Below are 16,753 nucleotides of genomic sequence, written 5' to 3' on the forward strand. Positions count from 1 at the left end.
AACTAAAGCATCCAGAGCTTTTTAGCTTTTTGATAGTGATAATATCATGTTTCATCCTATGTAGGATGTAACAATGCATCGCGAGACAGTTAAAAATCAATACAAATGTAGGACGATTTAAATCAGTTGAGATGAAAAATGAATCACGTTGCCTTTTTCAAACAGCAGAGGGCGGATTTCGCTTTTGATTTCAATTGATCAATGTCATATGTCACTATGTGTTCGACATCGTACATCACTGTCAGGTTCAGATGGACCTGAGACAACATGGCGGCAGTCGCAAGTGATTGTGAAAACAAAGATATGCGTTGTTTTGCACATTTTACCCTACCTCAGAGAAATAAAAAGGGATTCTCTTTATTTTGTTAAAGATAAGAAAAAAATTATTTTGTAGTTTTTTATATAATATGCATTCATTGCATAGTTTGTGTTTTACAGTTACACCCTACCTTAGAAATGTTGTGTTTTTTGTCTGACAAATAATTAAAGGAATCTTTTTCAGTCACAATTTGTTTAAAAAAAATCTTGAGAAAATCGTATTCTTAACCCAGTATCGGAAATTGTATCAAATTGTGAGTTGAGTGTATTTTTACATCCCTAATCCTATCAGTTGTCCTCTCTGTCTAACACACACACACACACACACACACACACACACACGTTGCTGTCTCTTTCCTGTCTGTTTCTCTCTTCTAGGCTCTCCAGGAGCTGCCTCTCTTTGTCTGTCTGTCTCCTCCTTTACCATATTTTCTCTCTTCTCCTCCTCTCCTCTTCTAGTGATAAAAAAGGATGCAAACTGCATAGGTCAACTTGACTAAAAGCCTTAAAGTATCTGATATTAAATGGAAAATAAAGCAAAGCAGCCAGAGCTTATTTTCTTTTTTGATAATGATGAAAATACTATGTTACATGTAAGTACACAAACACACACACACACACACACACACACAGCTGTAGCTGTCTCTCTCCTGTTCTCCTGCTCAGCTGTGTCTCTCAGAGGTTCTCTCTGTGTCTGTCTCCTCCTCTCCTGTCTCCAGATGTTCTTTTGGTCCTTTTCTCCTCCTCAGCTCTTCAGGGGCTGCCTCTCTCTGTCTGTCTGTCTGTCTGTCTGTCTGAAGATCTCCTCCTCTTTACTCTCTTCTTCTCCTTTTCTTGTGATAAAAAGATTGCCCTCTCTCTCACACACGCACACACACACACCTGTTGTATCTCTGCTGTCTCTCCCCTTGTCTGTCTGTCTGTCTGATGATCGCTTCCTCTCCTCTCTCCAGTTGACCATAGAAAGACTTCTACCTGGCTTTCCTTTTAGCAAACTCAGTCACAACATTTTCAAGTCCAAGTTCCTGACGAGCTGAGATTCACTGGCCATCAGTGACAGCGTACTGAGGCGCTGTTGCTTTTGCATTGTTCTGGGTTCATTTTTAATTTTGGCCATCTGTCAAAATGATCTTTCTTCCTCACAGTTTGTAACTGGCAGTGTTAGAATATATAGGGCTAAAAACACATTGGTGAAAGTTGAGTGCAGACTATGTTTCAAGAGCAACAGCAACAGTTTTTGAGGAGACTTATCCTGCTCGCTCTGTATGAAGCATCTGAACTGGATCATTTCACCTGCGAGGTTCTAAATCAGAAGGGTAAGAAGCGCAGGGTGCATCAGCCTGTTTACGAAACAGTAGGCAAATCCTAGGATTTCATGTTCAGTAGAATTCCAAACCTCATAAATTAGCTGACTAATTTGTCAATAATGACATTGAACGTTTCTACCTGTTATCGCTCCCGTCCTTTCAGTGTTACTTCATGCTCTGTAGATTCATCTGAAAATGCTTTGCGCTTCTTGTCCCGCTGAAGTTCATCTTTATATAACTCGCACACACCGGGAACATTCTTCACAGATCTTTCAAAATGGTCAAAATTGGTCTTGAAGTGATACAATGATCTCAAACACTCAAACAGATGAATAACATTCATCAGATCCATGTCGGCCTTTTGTAATGCTTCACTTGTCATTTTGAATCTGGGTATGTAATAAATAAATGAATTCTTCTTCAAGTGAGCCTCCCCATTGTAACGCCCCAACATATAACTTGCATTGTCATATGCCTGGCATCTGTAGTTTGCGATATCTAAGCTTAAATTGTCAAGCATAGCCATTACAGTATCAGCCAGACTCTCCCCTGTGTGATTATCATTTGGTTGAAAGCCATGAAATTGTTAAATTATTTTTCCCTTTACTCACAAATCTAAAAATGAATGTCAGCTGGTCAGTATGTGACAGATCAGAAGTAGAGTCCACAATCACAGAAAAGTACTGCTGTATCTCTGCAGCTATGGTAGCTTTCACCTTGTCGCCCACTTGCTCAATCAAGTCCTCACATACAGTGGATGAAAGATAGGAGGTGCTGCCCCTACCCTTCTGTCCATACTTATTCATGTGCTCAGCGACGAAAGGATGAAACTGAGAGATGACTTCAAGAAAGCGTAGAAAGTCACCATTGTGTCATCACCACGGAAAGCCAGCCCTCTTTCACTTAAAAACTGAACAACCCGCTTGAGCACCACCCACCAGTACTGCTTCTCTCCCTCCAGCTGTTGCACTAGTTTAGCATTCACAGTCCTGCTCCCAGTGACAGATGAGCGCTGAATTAATGCTAACATGCAATTACAGTGCTCTGTGCTTTTCCCATGGTCATGCACACGTTTGGGGTGTTTCCTGTCAGTAAAATCACTAACAAATACATTTTTTCTTTGTTGAAAAAAAGCATGCAGGCAAAGCAAAAAATATTACCTGTGGACGGTGAATATATACGTAGCCCCTAAGGGGACATGGGGAAAAAAAGATAAATACTGTCAGAACATCAGAGCCATGCTGAAGGAGTCTTAACAATTCTGAAATTAAATAATATGGAATTTTTAAATTATTAAAAATTATTCAATATCTTACAGTAAAGAAAAAGCTCTTTTGGGTAGAAAAGTATGTAATTAAAGAATGAGGTGACTGTATGGGGGTTGGTGAGCGGCATGAGGAGCCAGGTTTTGAGCGGGTAACCTAAGGTCACAATAACCATGCTCAATTGATACTACAAACGCCCCATCATCAGTGCAATTAATGCCATGTTGTTTGAAGTGAGATTTTGAATAGTCTACCAGATAACCATATCTATTAGAAAACTGTCATAATTTCATATATGCATTTAAAAGTGTCCCCGTACGGTCCGAAAGTAGTTAAGAATCAATTTGATAATTAAGAGCAACAAGCAGTTTACATTACCTAGAAGCCAACCATCCCGCATGGCCCTTGCTTGAAGTCTGTTCCCAACACTATTACTGTTACAGTTTGTGGTAAGGCTGGACCCAAATGCAGACCAAACACTAGGGAAAATTCCACCTTTTGGACAAAAAATTAATGGAATCTTCCTGCCATTGGCCCAAGGTAGTCTCAATGGACACGCGTATGGTAAAAAGGTATCCAATGGCAATGCAAAGTTCTTGCCAGTGGACACCCCATTGTGTTGAATGGACAATTGCTCTACGTGGCGCTATAGTGTTATTTGTACATAAGGAGGAAGTTTTGTCCAGTCCAAATGGCTGCCAATTGGACAAAAACCGTTAATAGTGTCAATTTGGAGGACCTTTTGTTGACCTTGTGCTGATAGGCATTTTTGTGACTGACGACCATTTTTTAAGCCGGAAATGTCCCAAAATAGACTTGCAGACCCCCAATGAAAAGGTGATCACTACTATACTGTCCAAGACTGTCTATGGACCTTTTCTGGTCCGCGTTGTCCAATCAGGCCCACAATCTGAGGTCAGCAAGGGGTCCGCAAGGGTGACTGCCAGTCAAGTTGACAGCCCTGTTTACCAACAAAAGTCCAAAATTAGCTCAGGTTGGCCTGGGAACAACAATACTGATAGTTTGGCACATCCCTAAAAAAATAAAATAAAATAAATAATTTGCAGCTGTATCAATAGTCTTTAGATTCAATGTTCAAGTTAACCCCTTCAGCTCAATCACTTAGTCCTTGCAGCAGATAATACTGCTCAGTCCACTGGGAAAGTGGCAACTGTTTGTCTTACCGCACTGTTGAATGAGTTGACGGTGTGTGTGGAAGCAAAGTTTCTGGAGTTCAGGGTTCCAATCTTCTGCATGCAATTGAGTCTCTAGTTCTTCTCCATTGGGCCATAGCTCGCCATCAAACATCCAATAGTCTCCAAGCTCCAACTACAGGTGGGACGGGAACTCTCAGGATCCACAAAAAAAACCTGACTTATTGTGGATAAGGTCAGAACATTCAAGCTTCTAATCAGTACACCATCACATAAAAGCTAGAATACATCTTCTAATTTCCCTGAACTCATGAAACATTGTAAAGGGGACTTCACAATTATTAAGGATCAACATATGTAATAACAGATTCAAAATATTAGGGAACTATGGTTACTGAAATAACCTTTCACTCATTTATTTAAGATAAACACAAGAAACTTGTACTACAGAAAGTGGACTAGACTCAGTGAATAGTTCCCTAAGCTTAACATGTCCTATGATAACTATTAATTTAGCTATACAGACTAATGAGCAGTGATAACTAACATGTCTTTGGGGTCATCAGGTGGGAACCTCCTTTCACCAGTGTTTCGTCTAGTTGGTCCCATGACACCTCTAGGAGGCTAGACAGTGATCACTGGCGTCCCAGAGTCACTCCCCTAATGCCAGCCATCACTGCTCCTCACACCACGACTATTTTCTTTATCTTGCCTATGCTACCACAAACAACACTATCATCAACTCTGACAAAACACACTAGCAGATTCAGCAAACAAACTCCCCTAAACAGTTGGAGAAAGTGGCGGCCATTTTGAATGAGGGAGGCAGAGTCAAGGAGAGATGCCTTTTTGAGCTAAACTCTCCCCCGCCGGATTAGGCTGTGCTATACCCCCCCTACTCCCCCACTCTCCAAGACAATGAGGGAGTTAGAGTCAGGGAGAGGTGCCTTTTTGGGCTAGCTCTCCCCCGCCGGATTAGGCTGTGCTCTACCCCCCCCCCCCCCCCCCCCCCCCCCACACCACACCATGCAACTCACCTAAAACAAACAAACTCACCTAAACAGCCACAGACACACTAAAAACCAATTCAATACAAGCAAACAATATAGGCCACCTCACCTGGACTAACCGCATGGTCTCAAAGAGGCTCACACAGGCCACACCCCCACTTAAAAACACTTCCTCTTCCTGGATTTCTTCCTTGCTTCTCCTAAGAGTCTGTCTATCCTAAGTGCTCCCCCTGCTGGGCCCCCAGCTACCATTACTTCTTCTCATCCAAATCCACTGACTGGATCTTGCTGCCTCATCTGACATGTCCTTTACAATTTTCCTCACACTCTGTCCACTTGCTCCTAACTCCCTTACCAAAGAGACAACAGACCTTGCTACAAATCCTCTACATTCTACTTCCACTGGACAAATCCTAACTTTCCATCCTCGCTGCTCTGCTTCTGCCCCTAACTCTGCATACCTGAGCTTTTTCCTTTCATATGCTTCTTCAACTAAGGCCTCCCACGGAACAGTCAGCTCTATGAAATATACTTTCATTCTACTCCTAGACCACAAGACTATATCAGGCCTTAGTTTTGTACTGGCTATTTCCTGGGGAACAACAAGCTTTCCTCCTAAATCTACCTGCATTTCCCAATCACAAGCATGCCTTGCCTTCTTGTTGTCTTACCAACTTTCTCTCCCTCTTGGACAAACTTGATTGCAACTTTCTTTGTTTTAGGTCTTCCTAAATTTGCCTGCCTCCGTAACTCTTCAATTCCTGCAGCTAAGCTTTTTAAAACCTGGTTATGTCGCCACGTATACCTGCCTTGCGACAGACTAACCTTACACCCTGACAGAATGTGCTTTAAAGTTGCAGTACCTGAACACAATGAACATAGTGGGTCTCCATTTACCCAGAGTTTTAGGTTCTGGGGAGTTGGCAGTACATCATAAGTTGCCCCTATCAAGAATCTAATACTACTTTCCTCCATACTCCAGATTTCTTTCCAGCTAAGCTTTTTCTTGTCTACACCTTCCCAATTCACCCACTGTCCCTGCTTAGCCTGGGCCACTGCCTTAGCACCCCTTAATATTTCCTCCTGTCTACGAACCTGCTCCACGACTAGCTTTTTCTTCTCCTTGGGACCTGCTCTACTCCACACTGGTTTGCTTGGGCCAAGCCCCAAGCTTCCCCGGCCTATTTGGACATTACCCACAATCTCTGTATGCCTGAGCGTTGCTTCTGCCTCCTGCACTGCGATTCTTGGATTCCACTTTCTCCCCTTGATTGGGTTTGGAACCACCTTACTAACTACCGCATCTTTACTCCCAGATAACAGGAGCTCTGTCCTAACCTTGGTACATTTAAATTCCACTAGACTGGTTACTGGGAGCTGAAGTATGCCTTTCCCATACAGTGCCACCGTGCTTAAACATCTAGGAACACCTAGCCACTTCCTAATGTAAAAGCTAACTAATCTTTCCATTTTTTCTGCAGTGGATATTGGAATCTCATATACAGACAGTGGCCACATCAGCCTGGGAAATAACCCAAACTGCAGACACCACAGCTTCAACTTTCCTGGAAGCCCTGATTTATCTATTCTATCCAGTCCCTCAGCAACATCCTTCCGAAACTGCACTACCTGTTCTCCGTCATTCAAGTCTGCCTTGTACCACCTACCTAGACTCTTTACTGATTTTTCCCTAATTATTGGAATTTCCTCTTCGTCTATTACAAACTTCCTATCACTTAACTTCCCTCTGCTTATTGAGATACTTCTAGACTTACTAGGCTTGATTTTCATACTAGCCCACTTTAAGTTTTTATTAAGTCTCTCAAGTACTCTTTTCATACATGGCACCGTTGTAGTTATCAACGTCACGTCATCCATGTAGGCCCTAATTGGTGTAAGGCGCATCCCATCCTGCCGCCTTTCTCCACCTACAACCCACTTAGAAGCTCTAATGATTACCTCCATTGCAAAATTAATTATAAACAAAATATTTCCTCTTTCACATATTCGCATTCACCTTCACATATCTCAATTGGCATAAAATAATAATAATACAATAATAATAATAAAAGGAAAACACATGCTGTGTGCACCCTCTGCCATGCAACAGCAGCCTACAGTAGAGTCTACGAAACAATTTAAGTGCAGCTTAATGCACTTTAAGTGCACAGGAAAGGTACTTAAACAACAAAAATATTTAGTGTGCACAATTAGCAAAGCACAGATTTGTGTGCTTAAAAAGCACAAATTAAGGTGCTTAAATCTACACAAATAACCATCCAGCATATAACAGAAATGCAAGGGTTAAATGCATACACAAAACACATATTACACTGCACCAATTTAGATTTCACTTTCAAAATAACATAGCTAACATCTTTAGCATAAGTGAATGGCATTACCATTGTGTGTTTGTTAGCGTTAGCGGCTAGCGATTAGCACGGTCAAAACATCTCTCACCAATGCGTTTTTTTCACGGATCGTGGTGAAGTTATCCAGCAGGTTTTTATCAACTTTAATCAACTTTTATAGTTTTTCTTTCATTGTTTCACGTGTTGCCTGTCTTGATGGTTGCTCGCTGCTCGAGAAAAAGGTAAACCCCACGCGCGGAGGTCAACCAGGCGGGAGCTGACACCCGATTGGTCGACCGAGTCAGCATCTCGACATGCAAAAGGCTAATAAAAGAAACAGGAAGTAGACGCTGGCAGAGGAAACAATCCTTTCAAAATAACCGCACGGAGCATTTCAAAATGCACAGATTATCTAACCTTGGTTACAGTACCCCTCTCAAAGCAGCCCAGGAGGTGGCCATACACCTAGTAGAGTGTGCCACTAGACTACCAGGGACAGGAATGTTCTGCCTGTGGTAAGCGTGGGAAATGGTGTCTACCACCCAGTGTGACAGGCGTTGTTTAGACACAGCAAGGCCCAGTTTACAGCTACCATAGCTGAAACAACAGGGAATGTGCGTGCCGTACAGATTGAGTGCGTGCCAAGTAAGCCCTCAACACCCTTAATGGACACAGTGTCCCTAGATCTATGTCCCCCTCTTAAGAAGCCAACTCGAAATGAACTGATCTCAATTGTTTGATTAACTGTCTGGGAGTTCTAGGTTGCGCTTTTTCATGTTTACCTTGAACCCCAAGGCTTGTACATGGCTAACAACCCTCCAAGTGTGCCTGACTGCGACTTGGAGCGCAGATCAGCCAGTTGTTCAAATAGGGTAGGATCTTCAGACCGGACACTTGTAGAGGAGACAGAGCCAATGTACACTCTTGGTGAAAGAGGGGCCGATTGGAAGGACCTTCAATTGATAGGCCCAGGCGAACCTTAGGAACGGTCTGTGGTCTTTGCAGATGCGTACATGAAAGTAAGCGTCTTTTAAATCCAGGGAAGTGAACCACTCCCCTCTCTGGATTGACTGCAGAATTTGTCTGGTGTTTAACATTTTGAAATGTAACACCTTTATGAACGCATTTAGTGGCCTCAGATCTAAGATGGACCTGAGGTCCTGGACCTATTGGGGGGTGCTTTCTCTACCGTGTCTCTTTAGAGTACAAGCGTGGCAGGCACCCTTGCTGACGCTGTGGTGGTTGTTTAGCACCACTACCAGAGGCAACAAACTCTGTACTGTTGTCCGCTAAAGTTGCGGGACCATGATGTCTGGTGTGGGGGCTGAGGGCCCCTAGACCTATACCCAGAAACCCCTGCTCTGCTGAAAGTGCGCTGAACACCTTCCCTTGTGAAATGACACTCCTCAGCCTTCTCCAATAAGCTCTGAGAGTCTGAATGAAACACTGCCCGGCACCACCGCCATGTTAGTAAGGTCTTTCCTGATGTTCTCTGGCAACAATGTCTGTGCTAGCCAGATCTGTTTACACGCCAGCATGGCTGATGACATGGCCACCTCAATGTCCCTTGTGAGCTGGGCATGGGCTATAAGGGCCAAGTCAATCATGTTCATAGTATGTTGATTCTCAGGGTTGGCAGTCTTCCTAATAGCTGCCAGAACAATAGCCAAGTTCTGGGCCAAGTGATGTCAAAGCCGCCATTTCTCTCTCGACCACGGGCATATCAGCTAGCCCAGTCTCAGACGCATATTGAGACCTTGTCAGCTTGCAACACCCCGCATTAAATTGTGTTGTAGCTGCTGGATTGTTCCATGCCTTCCTAAGCATCTGCAGGTAGTCTGCAGCTGCTGGAACAGACTCTGTGCATATACGGAGAGGACATCAGGTGGATTTGACTTCTCACCCTAATAGGAAGGAAACTCATCCTGGGAGGCCAAACTTGGCCCAAGATGCTCAGGCACTGTGCCAGGAGCCGGACGCTGAGCCTCAATCCTACCCAGTCTGTCTGAGAGATTTTGAATAGCCGCCCGAATCTTCCCCTGAGTATCATCCTGCTGTGGTGGGTCATCTGCAGCCGCCGATGGACTAAGCAGCTCTCTACGAGCTGACTGTCCAGAGCCCCGCCCTTGAGCATAATCAGATTAGTGCTCTTGTCTGCGCTTCTTGCTCCTTTTAGAGACATGTCTGTTCACCCATCCCTGAGTAGGTGGACGATGAGCTGCTGCTTTACCACGTGCAGACTGCTGCAAGTACTTCGCCTGAGGAATATGTTCCTCCAGATGGAGTTCAGCCGGTCCATTGCAAGGATTCTCAATATCCTCTATCACAGCGGTTTTCAAAGTGTGAGGCGCGCCTCCCCAGGGGGGCGCCAGAGGACTTAAGGGGAGGCGCGAAAAGAAAGGAAAAAAAGTGTATCATCTGGTTAGCTAACTACAGCAAATGGATCGATTTTTAGTGCCTCAGGTGAAAGTGAGAGTGGGCACAGAGGTGAGCAGAAAACGGAGGAAGTATGACCCTGATTATTTAACGTTTGGTTTTTCATGCATTGGTCCTGACGATGCTCCGCTGCCACAGTGTGTTATTTGCAAAGAGGTGCTAGCTAACGACATTATGCGACCATGTCAACCCCGGCGCCACATTGAAACTAAGCACCACAATTTAACAACCAAGCCGTGGGAGTTTTTTGATAGGAAGCTTAATGAATTGCAGTCCCAGAAGAAAGACATCCAGACATTTGGTACTGTAAATACCAAGGCAACCGAGGCATCATACCATACACATACGATTAAAAGCAAGTACCGGTCACGGCTGCAGGTAGAGGATGATCTGCGTTTATTCCTTTCTACAGCGCATCCCCGCATCAACCGCCTGTGTGCATCAAAGACACAGACTCACTGTTCCCACTAAAATCGAGGTGAGCAAATGTGTTGTGTGCAGTGTTTCAGCGTTGATGTGGGATAACGTCGGATGAGTGAAAATAAATTATAATTTATTTTTTTTAAGTGAATAAGTTTTTTTTTTTTTAACAAAAAGATGTTTAAATGTATTCAAAATCAATGTTCAAGAACATACAAACATGTAAAAAAAAATAAAGATGTGTATGACATTTATTCTTGAAACCTTTTTTTAAGCCTGCGTGGAACATACAAAGCAACATCAATAACAGTAATAAAAGTAATAATAGTGTGGGGGCGCGGCTACTTTTGAGTTCTCTTAGGGGAGGCCCACTATCCCACACTTTGAAAACCCCTGCTCTATCAGATGTGCCACCCCCAAGCAGTGGGGAGCATTCTCGATGGCCATCACGGGGATCCACAGCCATGTGGCAGAAACAACACAAGTGGGCAGCTTCCATCTTTTCTTCAAAAATCAAATACCCACTGCGAACAGGGATTAAGACCAACATAAATAGCACCACAATGGCGTTTCAAATACAATAACAAACTCAAGAACTCCACCGTCTGATTATCCAGCTGCGAACAGGGGATGAAGACAACATAAATAGCACCACAATGGTGTATCAAAAATAAATTGACCTCACCACTGAGAAAAATGTGAGGTTACCACTATATCAGACATAAACTAAGGCAACCACACACTGTGTGCGAACGCACAAGGGGTACAATCAATTCCCCTCTTGCTGCAAACACCCTGGGATAGAACTCTACCACTGAAAAACAATGTACTGATTTTTCTGTTACTTGATAATGGTTAGAACAACCATAGTTGACTTACCAGTGTTCTAATAACTCTTAAGTCTTGCTCAGGGGTAATTGATTAATTAATCTGGACAATGTATGAAGCAAGTCCAGGGCAGTTCATTTTAGCAGCAGAAATGCTGGCTATAATGAACTATATAAACAACTGTGAGAACTTGGAGAACTTGAAAAAACTTAATGTGTTTGGAACAGAGCCTCTTTGGATGATACTACCCTGCTTCTGAAGGATGAACATCAGGTTCATGTTGGCATACAGAACATTGAACTCTTTTCCAGGGCCTCTGGACTATTTCTCAACATTCAAAAATATGAACTCCTGTCTATTCAGGAACATGCACAGAATATAATTTATGATCTACCTGTCAAACTCAGGTGAAATCCTTAGGTGTTTATGTAACAAAAGATTTGAAGGAATGTGAGCTGCCTAACTTGAGAAACAAAGTTGGCCAGATGACTGTATATGCAAACTCACTGCTTGGTTACAAAGAGATTATCCATTTTTGGTCGGACCTATCTTACCAAAATGGAAAGCATATCTAGAGATGTTCACCCTGCATCTTCATTAGCACTTAGTTCAGACTTTGTTAAATCTCTGAACCAACTTGACTTTAATTTTATATGGAGGAACTGAACTCACTATATTAAAAAAGCAATCACTGTTAAAGTCCTCTCTGAAGGTGGGGTAAAAGCAATTGACTTTGAATGTACGAATGGAATTTGTTAAATGTGTTACATCCTCTGGCAGTATCTGGCACATATTCCCTAAAACTGTATTTGAAAAGATCAAATTTATCTTAAAATGTGATTACAATGTCACCAAATTGCCTGTTAAGTTTTCTAAATATCACCAACAGGTTTTACTTTTGTGGAAATTATTTCACAATCACAACTTCATATGTCATAATACACCATTATGGAAGAACAGATATGTGCTTCACAAAAGGAAGTCTTTGTTTAATAGGAACTGAATGCTTAGGAATATTTGCTGTGTGATGGACCTGTTAGATGCAAATGGAGATGTATTACCTTACAATATTTTTTGTTGTAAATAGGACTTTGAATGCAACCTCAAAGAATTTAAATCTCTTATCAGTGCCATACCCAATTCATTCCTTATCTTAGCAAAATATATCCACATCTCATCTTCCCACACTTTCTATAAATAGTGAAAAGTGTTCAAACAAATTCATAAGATCTACTCTAACAAATGATTTATACCCTGCTGAGTGTTGTAGAAACAATGTTATGAATTTGCTTGACCAAAATAAAATATTCAGACTGAGAACAATTTCTTTCAAATACCCAGTTCCACCCAAAACAAAAGAAATCCACTACAAAATAATTAATGATTTCTACCCTTCCAGTGCATTTATAAGACTAAGAGTTGACTTGGAGGTAAATTAATGTGTTTTCTATAAAGGTGATATTGAAACAACAGAGCATCTCTTTGTCTCATACCCAGTTCTGGAAACAATTCATGGAATGGTTAAGTAGCAAAAACCGCAGCAATTATTACTATAGATAAGAATTATTTTTGCTCATTTTAACCAATTTCTTTATCCATAAGGCTAAATTTATGAAGACCCCACCCATCTCCATGTGCTATTATAATGCAATTTAACTCTATACTATGGGTCTGAAATTAATGAAATTCAAACATGCCAAATATCTTTAAGTATTACTAGAAATTGACCTCAATGAAGTGCCTTAATATGTAAGTTTTAACAGTTTTAGTTTTAGTCATTTATTTTATTTTATTTCATTATTTTTAATAATTAATTTATGATTTACTCTGATTAATCTATTTTAATGTTTGTTGCTGTTTTTGTACTGAATTTATTGTGTCTGTGTATATGTCTCTTATGGTGTTTTTGTTTTTACTACATTGTTTCTAAAAATTCCATAATTGTCTTACAGTTTGTAAATTTGAAGTTTACAATAAAGGAAAAACAAACAAACAAACAAACAAACAAACAAACACTGTTGTGTGATTATGTGCAATGTGCATATGTTGGCGTTCTCTGTACAGATCTGTGAAAATGAATTTCCCCTTGGGGACAATAAACTTAGTAACTAAGTAACTAAGTAAAAAAAAACTAACATGCATTTCTCGGCGGGCAGGCAGAACTCGGCACACCGGAAGTCCTCGTGTTGTGTTCCTGGACTGTTTATTTTGTCCCTTGTCAAGAGTCAGAGTTAGATGCTAACAACGGTGCTGCTCACAACCGCTTTCGCCAAATGACAAATACACCGGGGAAATACGCTCACCGCTATCAGCTAGAAAAAATATGTACGTAGGTAGGCTAGGCACCTACGTACGTAGGCTACCTCACCAAATTACTACGCAGCCCTATTTTAGGCTTTTAAAAGATAAATAATAAATGAATAAATTACATTACTTTTCAGCTGGTGCAGCTGTACGTTGGATAGTAGGAAATATCAGCAGAACATTTCAATTCGCAGTCCCCGGTTTTAAACCAAACGCAAAACGAGAGGAATGGTTTGTTTTTGTCACATGACAGGAAGTATGCGTTGGAAGCTCAACGGTATTAGGAAGTGTGTTTATTTACGAAGCAGCAACACATAACTCTCTAATTTTAAAATATAGTATTAATCCATTTATTCTGGAAGGATTAACTGTGTTTACTGTGAAAACGAACCCGGTTACTTTTGTCTTTGAGTGTGATACAGTCGGCTGCCTGTTTTTGACTGGACACCCTTCGCATGCTAGTTGTAGCTAATTGGCTAGCTAACTAGGATCACAACCTTGCCCTGTCCGTCACCACAACCAGTTTTGTGCTGCTTGCTGATGGTGACAACTCTTAAGTAGGTTCATTGTCATTTCTACTTAGTCCTCGTTTAGATAATATGTGTTAGTTAATGCGTGGCAGTCTCCAGTATGCGGTTCATAAAACGCTAACCGTCCCTTTACCGTGAGTCCTGTCCTGAGTGGTTTTGACACGACATGACCACCTTCTGACAGTGGCGTTAGGCTGGCAGCGACATGGACTCAGCCAAGCTGGGTCGATAAACGGACGTGTCTGAAACGGTGAGTCAATAGCACTGCCTTTGGTGCATTACATTAACGCTGAGTTAATGGTAGCTGTAGTTAGGTGGAGTTATGGTGCTGCTTTGTTAACATCTAACTTTAGTTGAGTGTTATAGTTACTGTCACGGTGCCAACGTCAGATAAGATGGCAGCCTTGAGTAATCCATCGACTGTGATTAGAAACTGTCGCTGCTTTAACTAATTCTGTAACTTACATTACCGCTAGCTGTCATTGAAGACACGACCTCGGACACTTTCACTTTGGGTTCTATCCCCAAACTTAATCAGCGTGGCCATGTCTGAATGTATGGCATAGGCACGTAACTTATAGAACTAGACTGGAGTTTTAGACCCCTCAGTCAGTATTAGGAATGGGAATATTCCCAATGCCAGTATCACCTGAAAGCGGTAATGTGCAGTGTAAGCCTAACGTTTTATCAGGCCCTGTCTGCAGTTTATCAACAGACTAACAATTCTTGAAAAGTCTTTAATACCACACTGAAGCTTGTACTAACTTGTGGCTATGAACAAATTAACTTTTTACATTTTAGAACGGAGTTTGGCAAATTATAGATCTCCTCTGCAGGAGGACAGGATTTAGCTTAATGAAGACCGAGTTGTGATCAACTTGGCAGTTTACTGCTATATGTAAATAGATGAATAAAATTTGTGTCCTATATCCTGTATCCTATGTTTATTATATTACTTGTATATACATTGTACACCTCCCCTGTCAGGGTTACAATCAACAGGGTGTTTTTCATCATCACAGTTTCCTCCCACACCTTGGTGTAGCTCTCAGCATCCCTGACCTATCAGAATGTTGGAGGGCCTTGTTGCCTGGGTGCTAAACACATACCTGGGCAAATATGTCAGCAACCTGAACACAGATCAGCTCTCCATCGCCCTTCTGAAAGGTAATTACACATGTCTCTATTTTTCTGGTCACTTAAAATTACTGCTAATTATTTTTTACGAAGCACACTGCAGTGTTCTGCATGTGGGAATGTGTTTTCATTCTTCCCCTCCCTCTAAGTAATCTGTCAAAGTGAACATGATTTCTTCTTTATTGTTGTGTATGAGGTAATTACGTATTACTACAGATGAAAGTGCAGATCAATTTGAAAAGTCTAAACTGTATTAAGTCACAGTGAGAGCTTTGTTGACTTTCAAGTATATGCAAATTGATTTGCTTGGCTTTATCTTTCTTTATACTTTTTCTTCTTACTATGCTTATTGTTATGCACCAAAACACCAAACACCCTGTGTGTGAAAACCTACTTGGCAATAAACCTGATTCTGATTCTTGTTCTTCAGTGTTAGACCTGAGACTCAGGCTCCAATATTCGCTGCAACCTGAACTATAACAGTGTTGGACTACACTACTTGCTGTCTACTTCGACTTGAAACTGAGCTTTATCAGTTTCACAGTAGAACTTGAGTGTAAAGTTTGTGCAAGGGTGACATGAGAAGAAAATGCCCCTAAGAATTGATATGTACACTAAAACAAGAGTGACACACCACTAAAATGAATGCAGTCTGATACAACAGTTCTGAAAGAAATCTTATGACTCCTTCATGAAGGTTCTAATGTTAAGGTTGTGCTGAAACTGTCTTGGAGAGGTGCTGATTCAGCTGTTTTGTCACTGTGGACGCTGTAGTTTGCGGTGCTGTTGAACTGTATACAGAGAGGTGTTTTTAGCCTTCCTTTATTGTTATCAATGGCTCGACAAAATGATTGTTACACCTGACAGTATATATGTGTTGTTATTGTGTGAACTATATTAAGACATTTAAAAGTAGTGGCGTGGTCTGTTGCATTGGACAACAATTCAGTCACAGTGAAACAAACAGTCAATTTTAATTTAAATTTTAATTGAGATCATCAGCACTTATTAGGAAAGTGAGGCAACCCAGCATTGACAGACTGTCTGTTTCGTGTCATTCCTCAGGTGCAGTGGAGCTGGAGAACCTCCCCCTGAGGAAGGATGCCCTCCGAGAGTTTGATCTGCCATTTGAAGTCAAAGCAGGTGAGACACATTGCCCCGTTTCAGACCTGGTATGAACATCAGTCTCAGGTGATCTGATCACCAGTGGACAGCTCTAAGTTCAGGTGTGAGGACGCCTGAGACACATTGAGGCTCTTTCTAGATCCAATCACTCAGACCACATTCAGAGGTGGCCACATTCTTTTGGCTGTGTGAACACAAATGCTGCTTTCTCTCTCCCTCTCTATCTCACTCTCTCACACACACACACACACACACACACACACACACACACACACACACACACACAAACAGATTGACAGTGGACCCGTATGTCAGATTGGCTGAAAACATCAACGCATACCTGTTTGTTTGCACATAAAGCAGTGAGATCCGATCACAAGTGGTCACTGAGACATTTTAAATCCAGGTGTGAACTGATGAACTTAGAGCTGACCTCTTGTTATCGGATCACTGACAATGCATATTAATGCAGGTCCGAACAGGGCCATTGATTTACTGACCTCACAAACTTACCACACATAACTCGAAAAAACTAGAACCAAGCAATCCTTTTTGATTGGTCCATGTA

At 41.7% G+C, this 16,753-nt stretch overlaps 2 protein-coding genes across 13 annotated transcripts in view; one reads left to right on the forward strand and one right to left on the reverse strand.

Moving 5' to 3' along the window:
• The window catches only part of arhgef16 (Rho guanine nucleotide exchange factor (GEF) 16), a 57,413-nt gene extending 43,825 nt beyond the window's left edge, over window positions 1-13,588 (reverse strand). For 2 of the 5 annotated variants that reach the window (XM_056384529.1, XM_056384530.1), the window contains exon 1: window positions 13,524-13,588. The gene's annotated coding sequence lies outside the window, so the exon portion shown is untranslated. Of the gene's footprint in view, window positions 1-13,225; window positions 13,473-13,523 lie in introns of those variants that run through there. The other 3 variants (XM_056384528.1, XM_056384526.1, XM_056384527.1) reach the window with 2 other exon arrangements.
• An 86-nt stretch (window positions 13,589-13,674) lies between these two features.
• vps13d (vacuolar protein sorting 13 homolog D) overlaps window positions 13,675-16,753 on the forward strand; it is a 76,338-nt gene continuing 73,259 nt past the window's right edge. For 7 of the 8 annotated variants that reach the window (XM_056384517.1, XM_056384519.1, XM_056384522.1 and 4 more), the window contains exons 1-3: window positions 13,675-14,173; window positions 14,946-15,090; window positions 16,126-16,203. In XM_056384517.1, coding sequence (XP_056240492.1) covers window positions 14,994-15,090; window positions 16,126-16,203 — 175 coding nt within the window. In that variant the 5' untranslated portion in view covers window positions 13,675-14,173; window positions 14,946-14,993. Of the gene's footprint in view, window positions 14,174-14,910; window positions 15,091-16,125; window positions 16,204-16,753 lie in introns of all 8 variants that reach the window. The other variant, XM_056384518.1, reaches the window with a different exon arrangement.

The sequence above is a fragment of the Seriola aureovittata genome, chromosome 9 (assembly GCF_021018895.1).
Source record: "Seriola aureovittata isolate HTS-2021-v1 ecotype China chromosome 9, ASM2101889v1, whole genome shotgun sequence".
In the NCBI taxonomy this organism is placed as follows: domain Eukaryota; kingdom Metazoa; phylum Chordata; class Actinopteri; order Carangiformes; family Carangidae; genus Seriola; species Seriola aureovittata.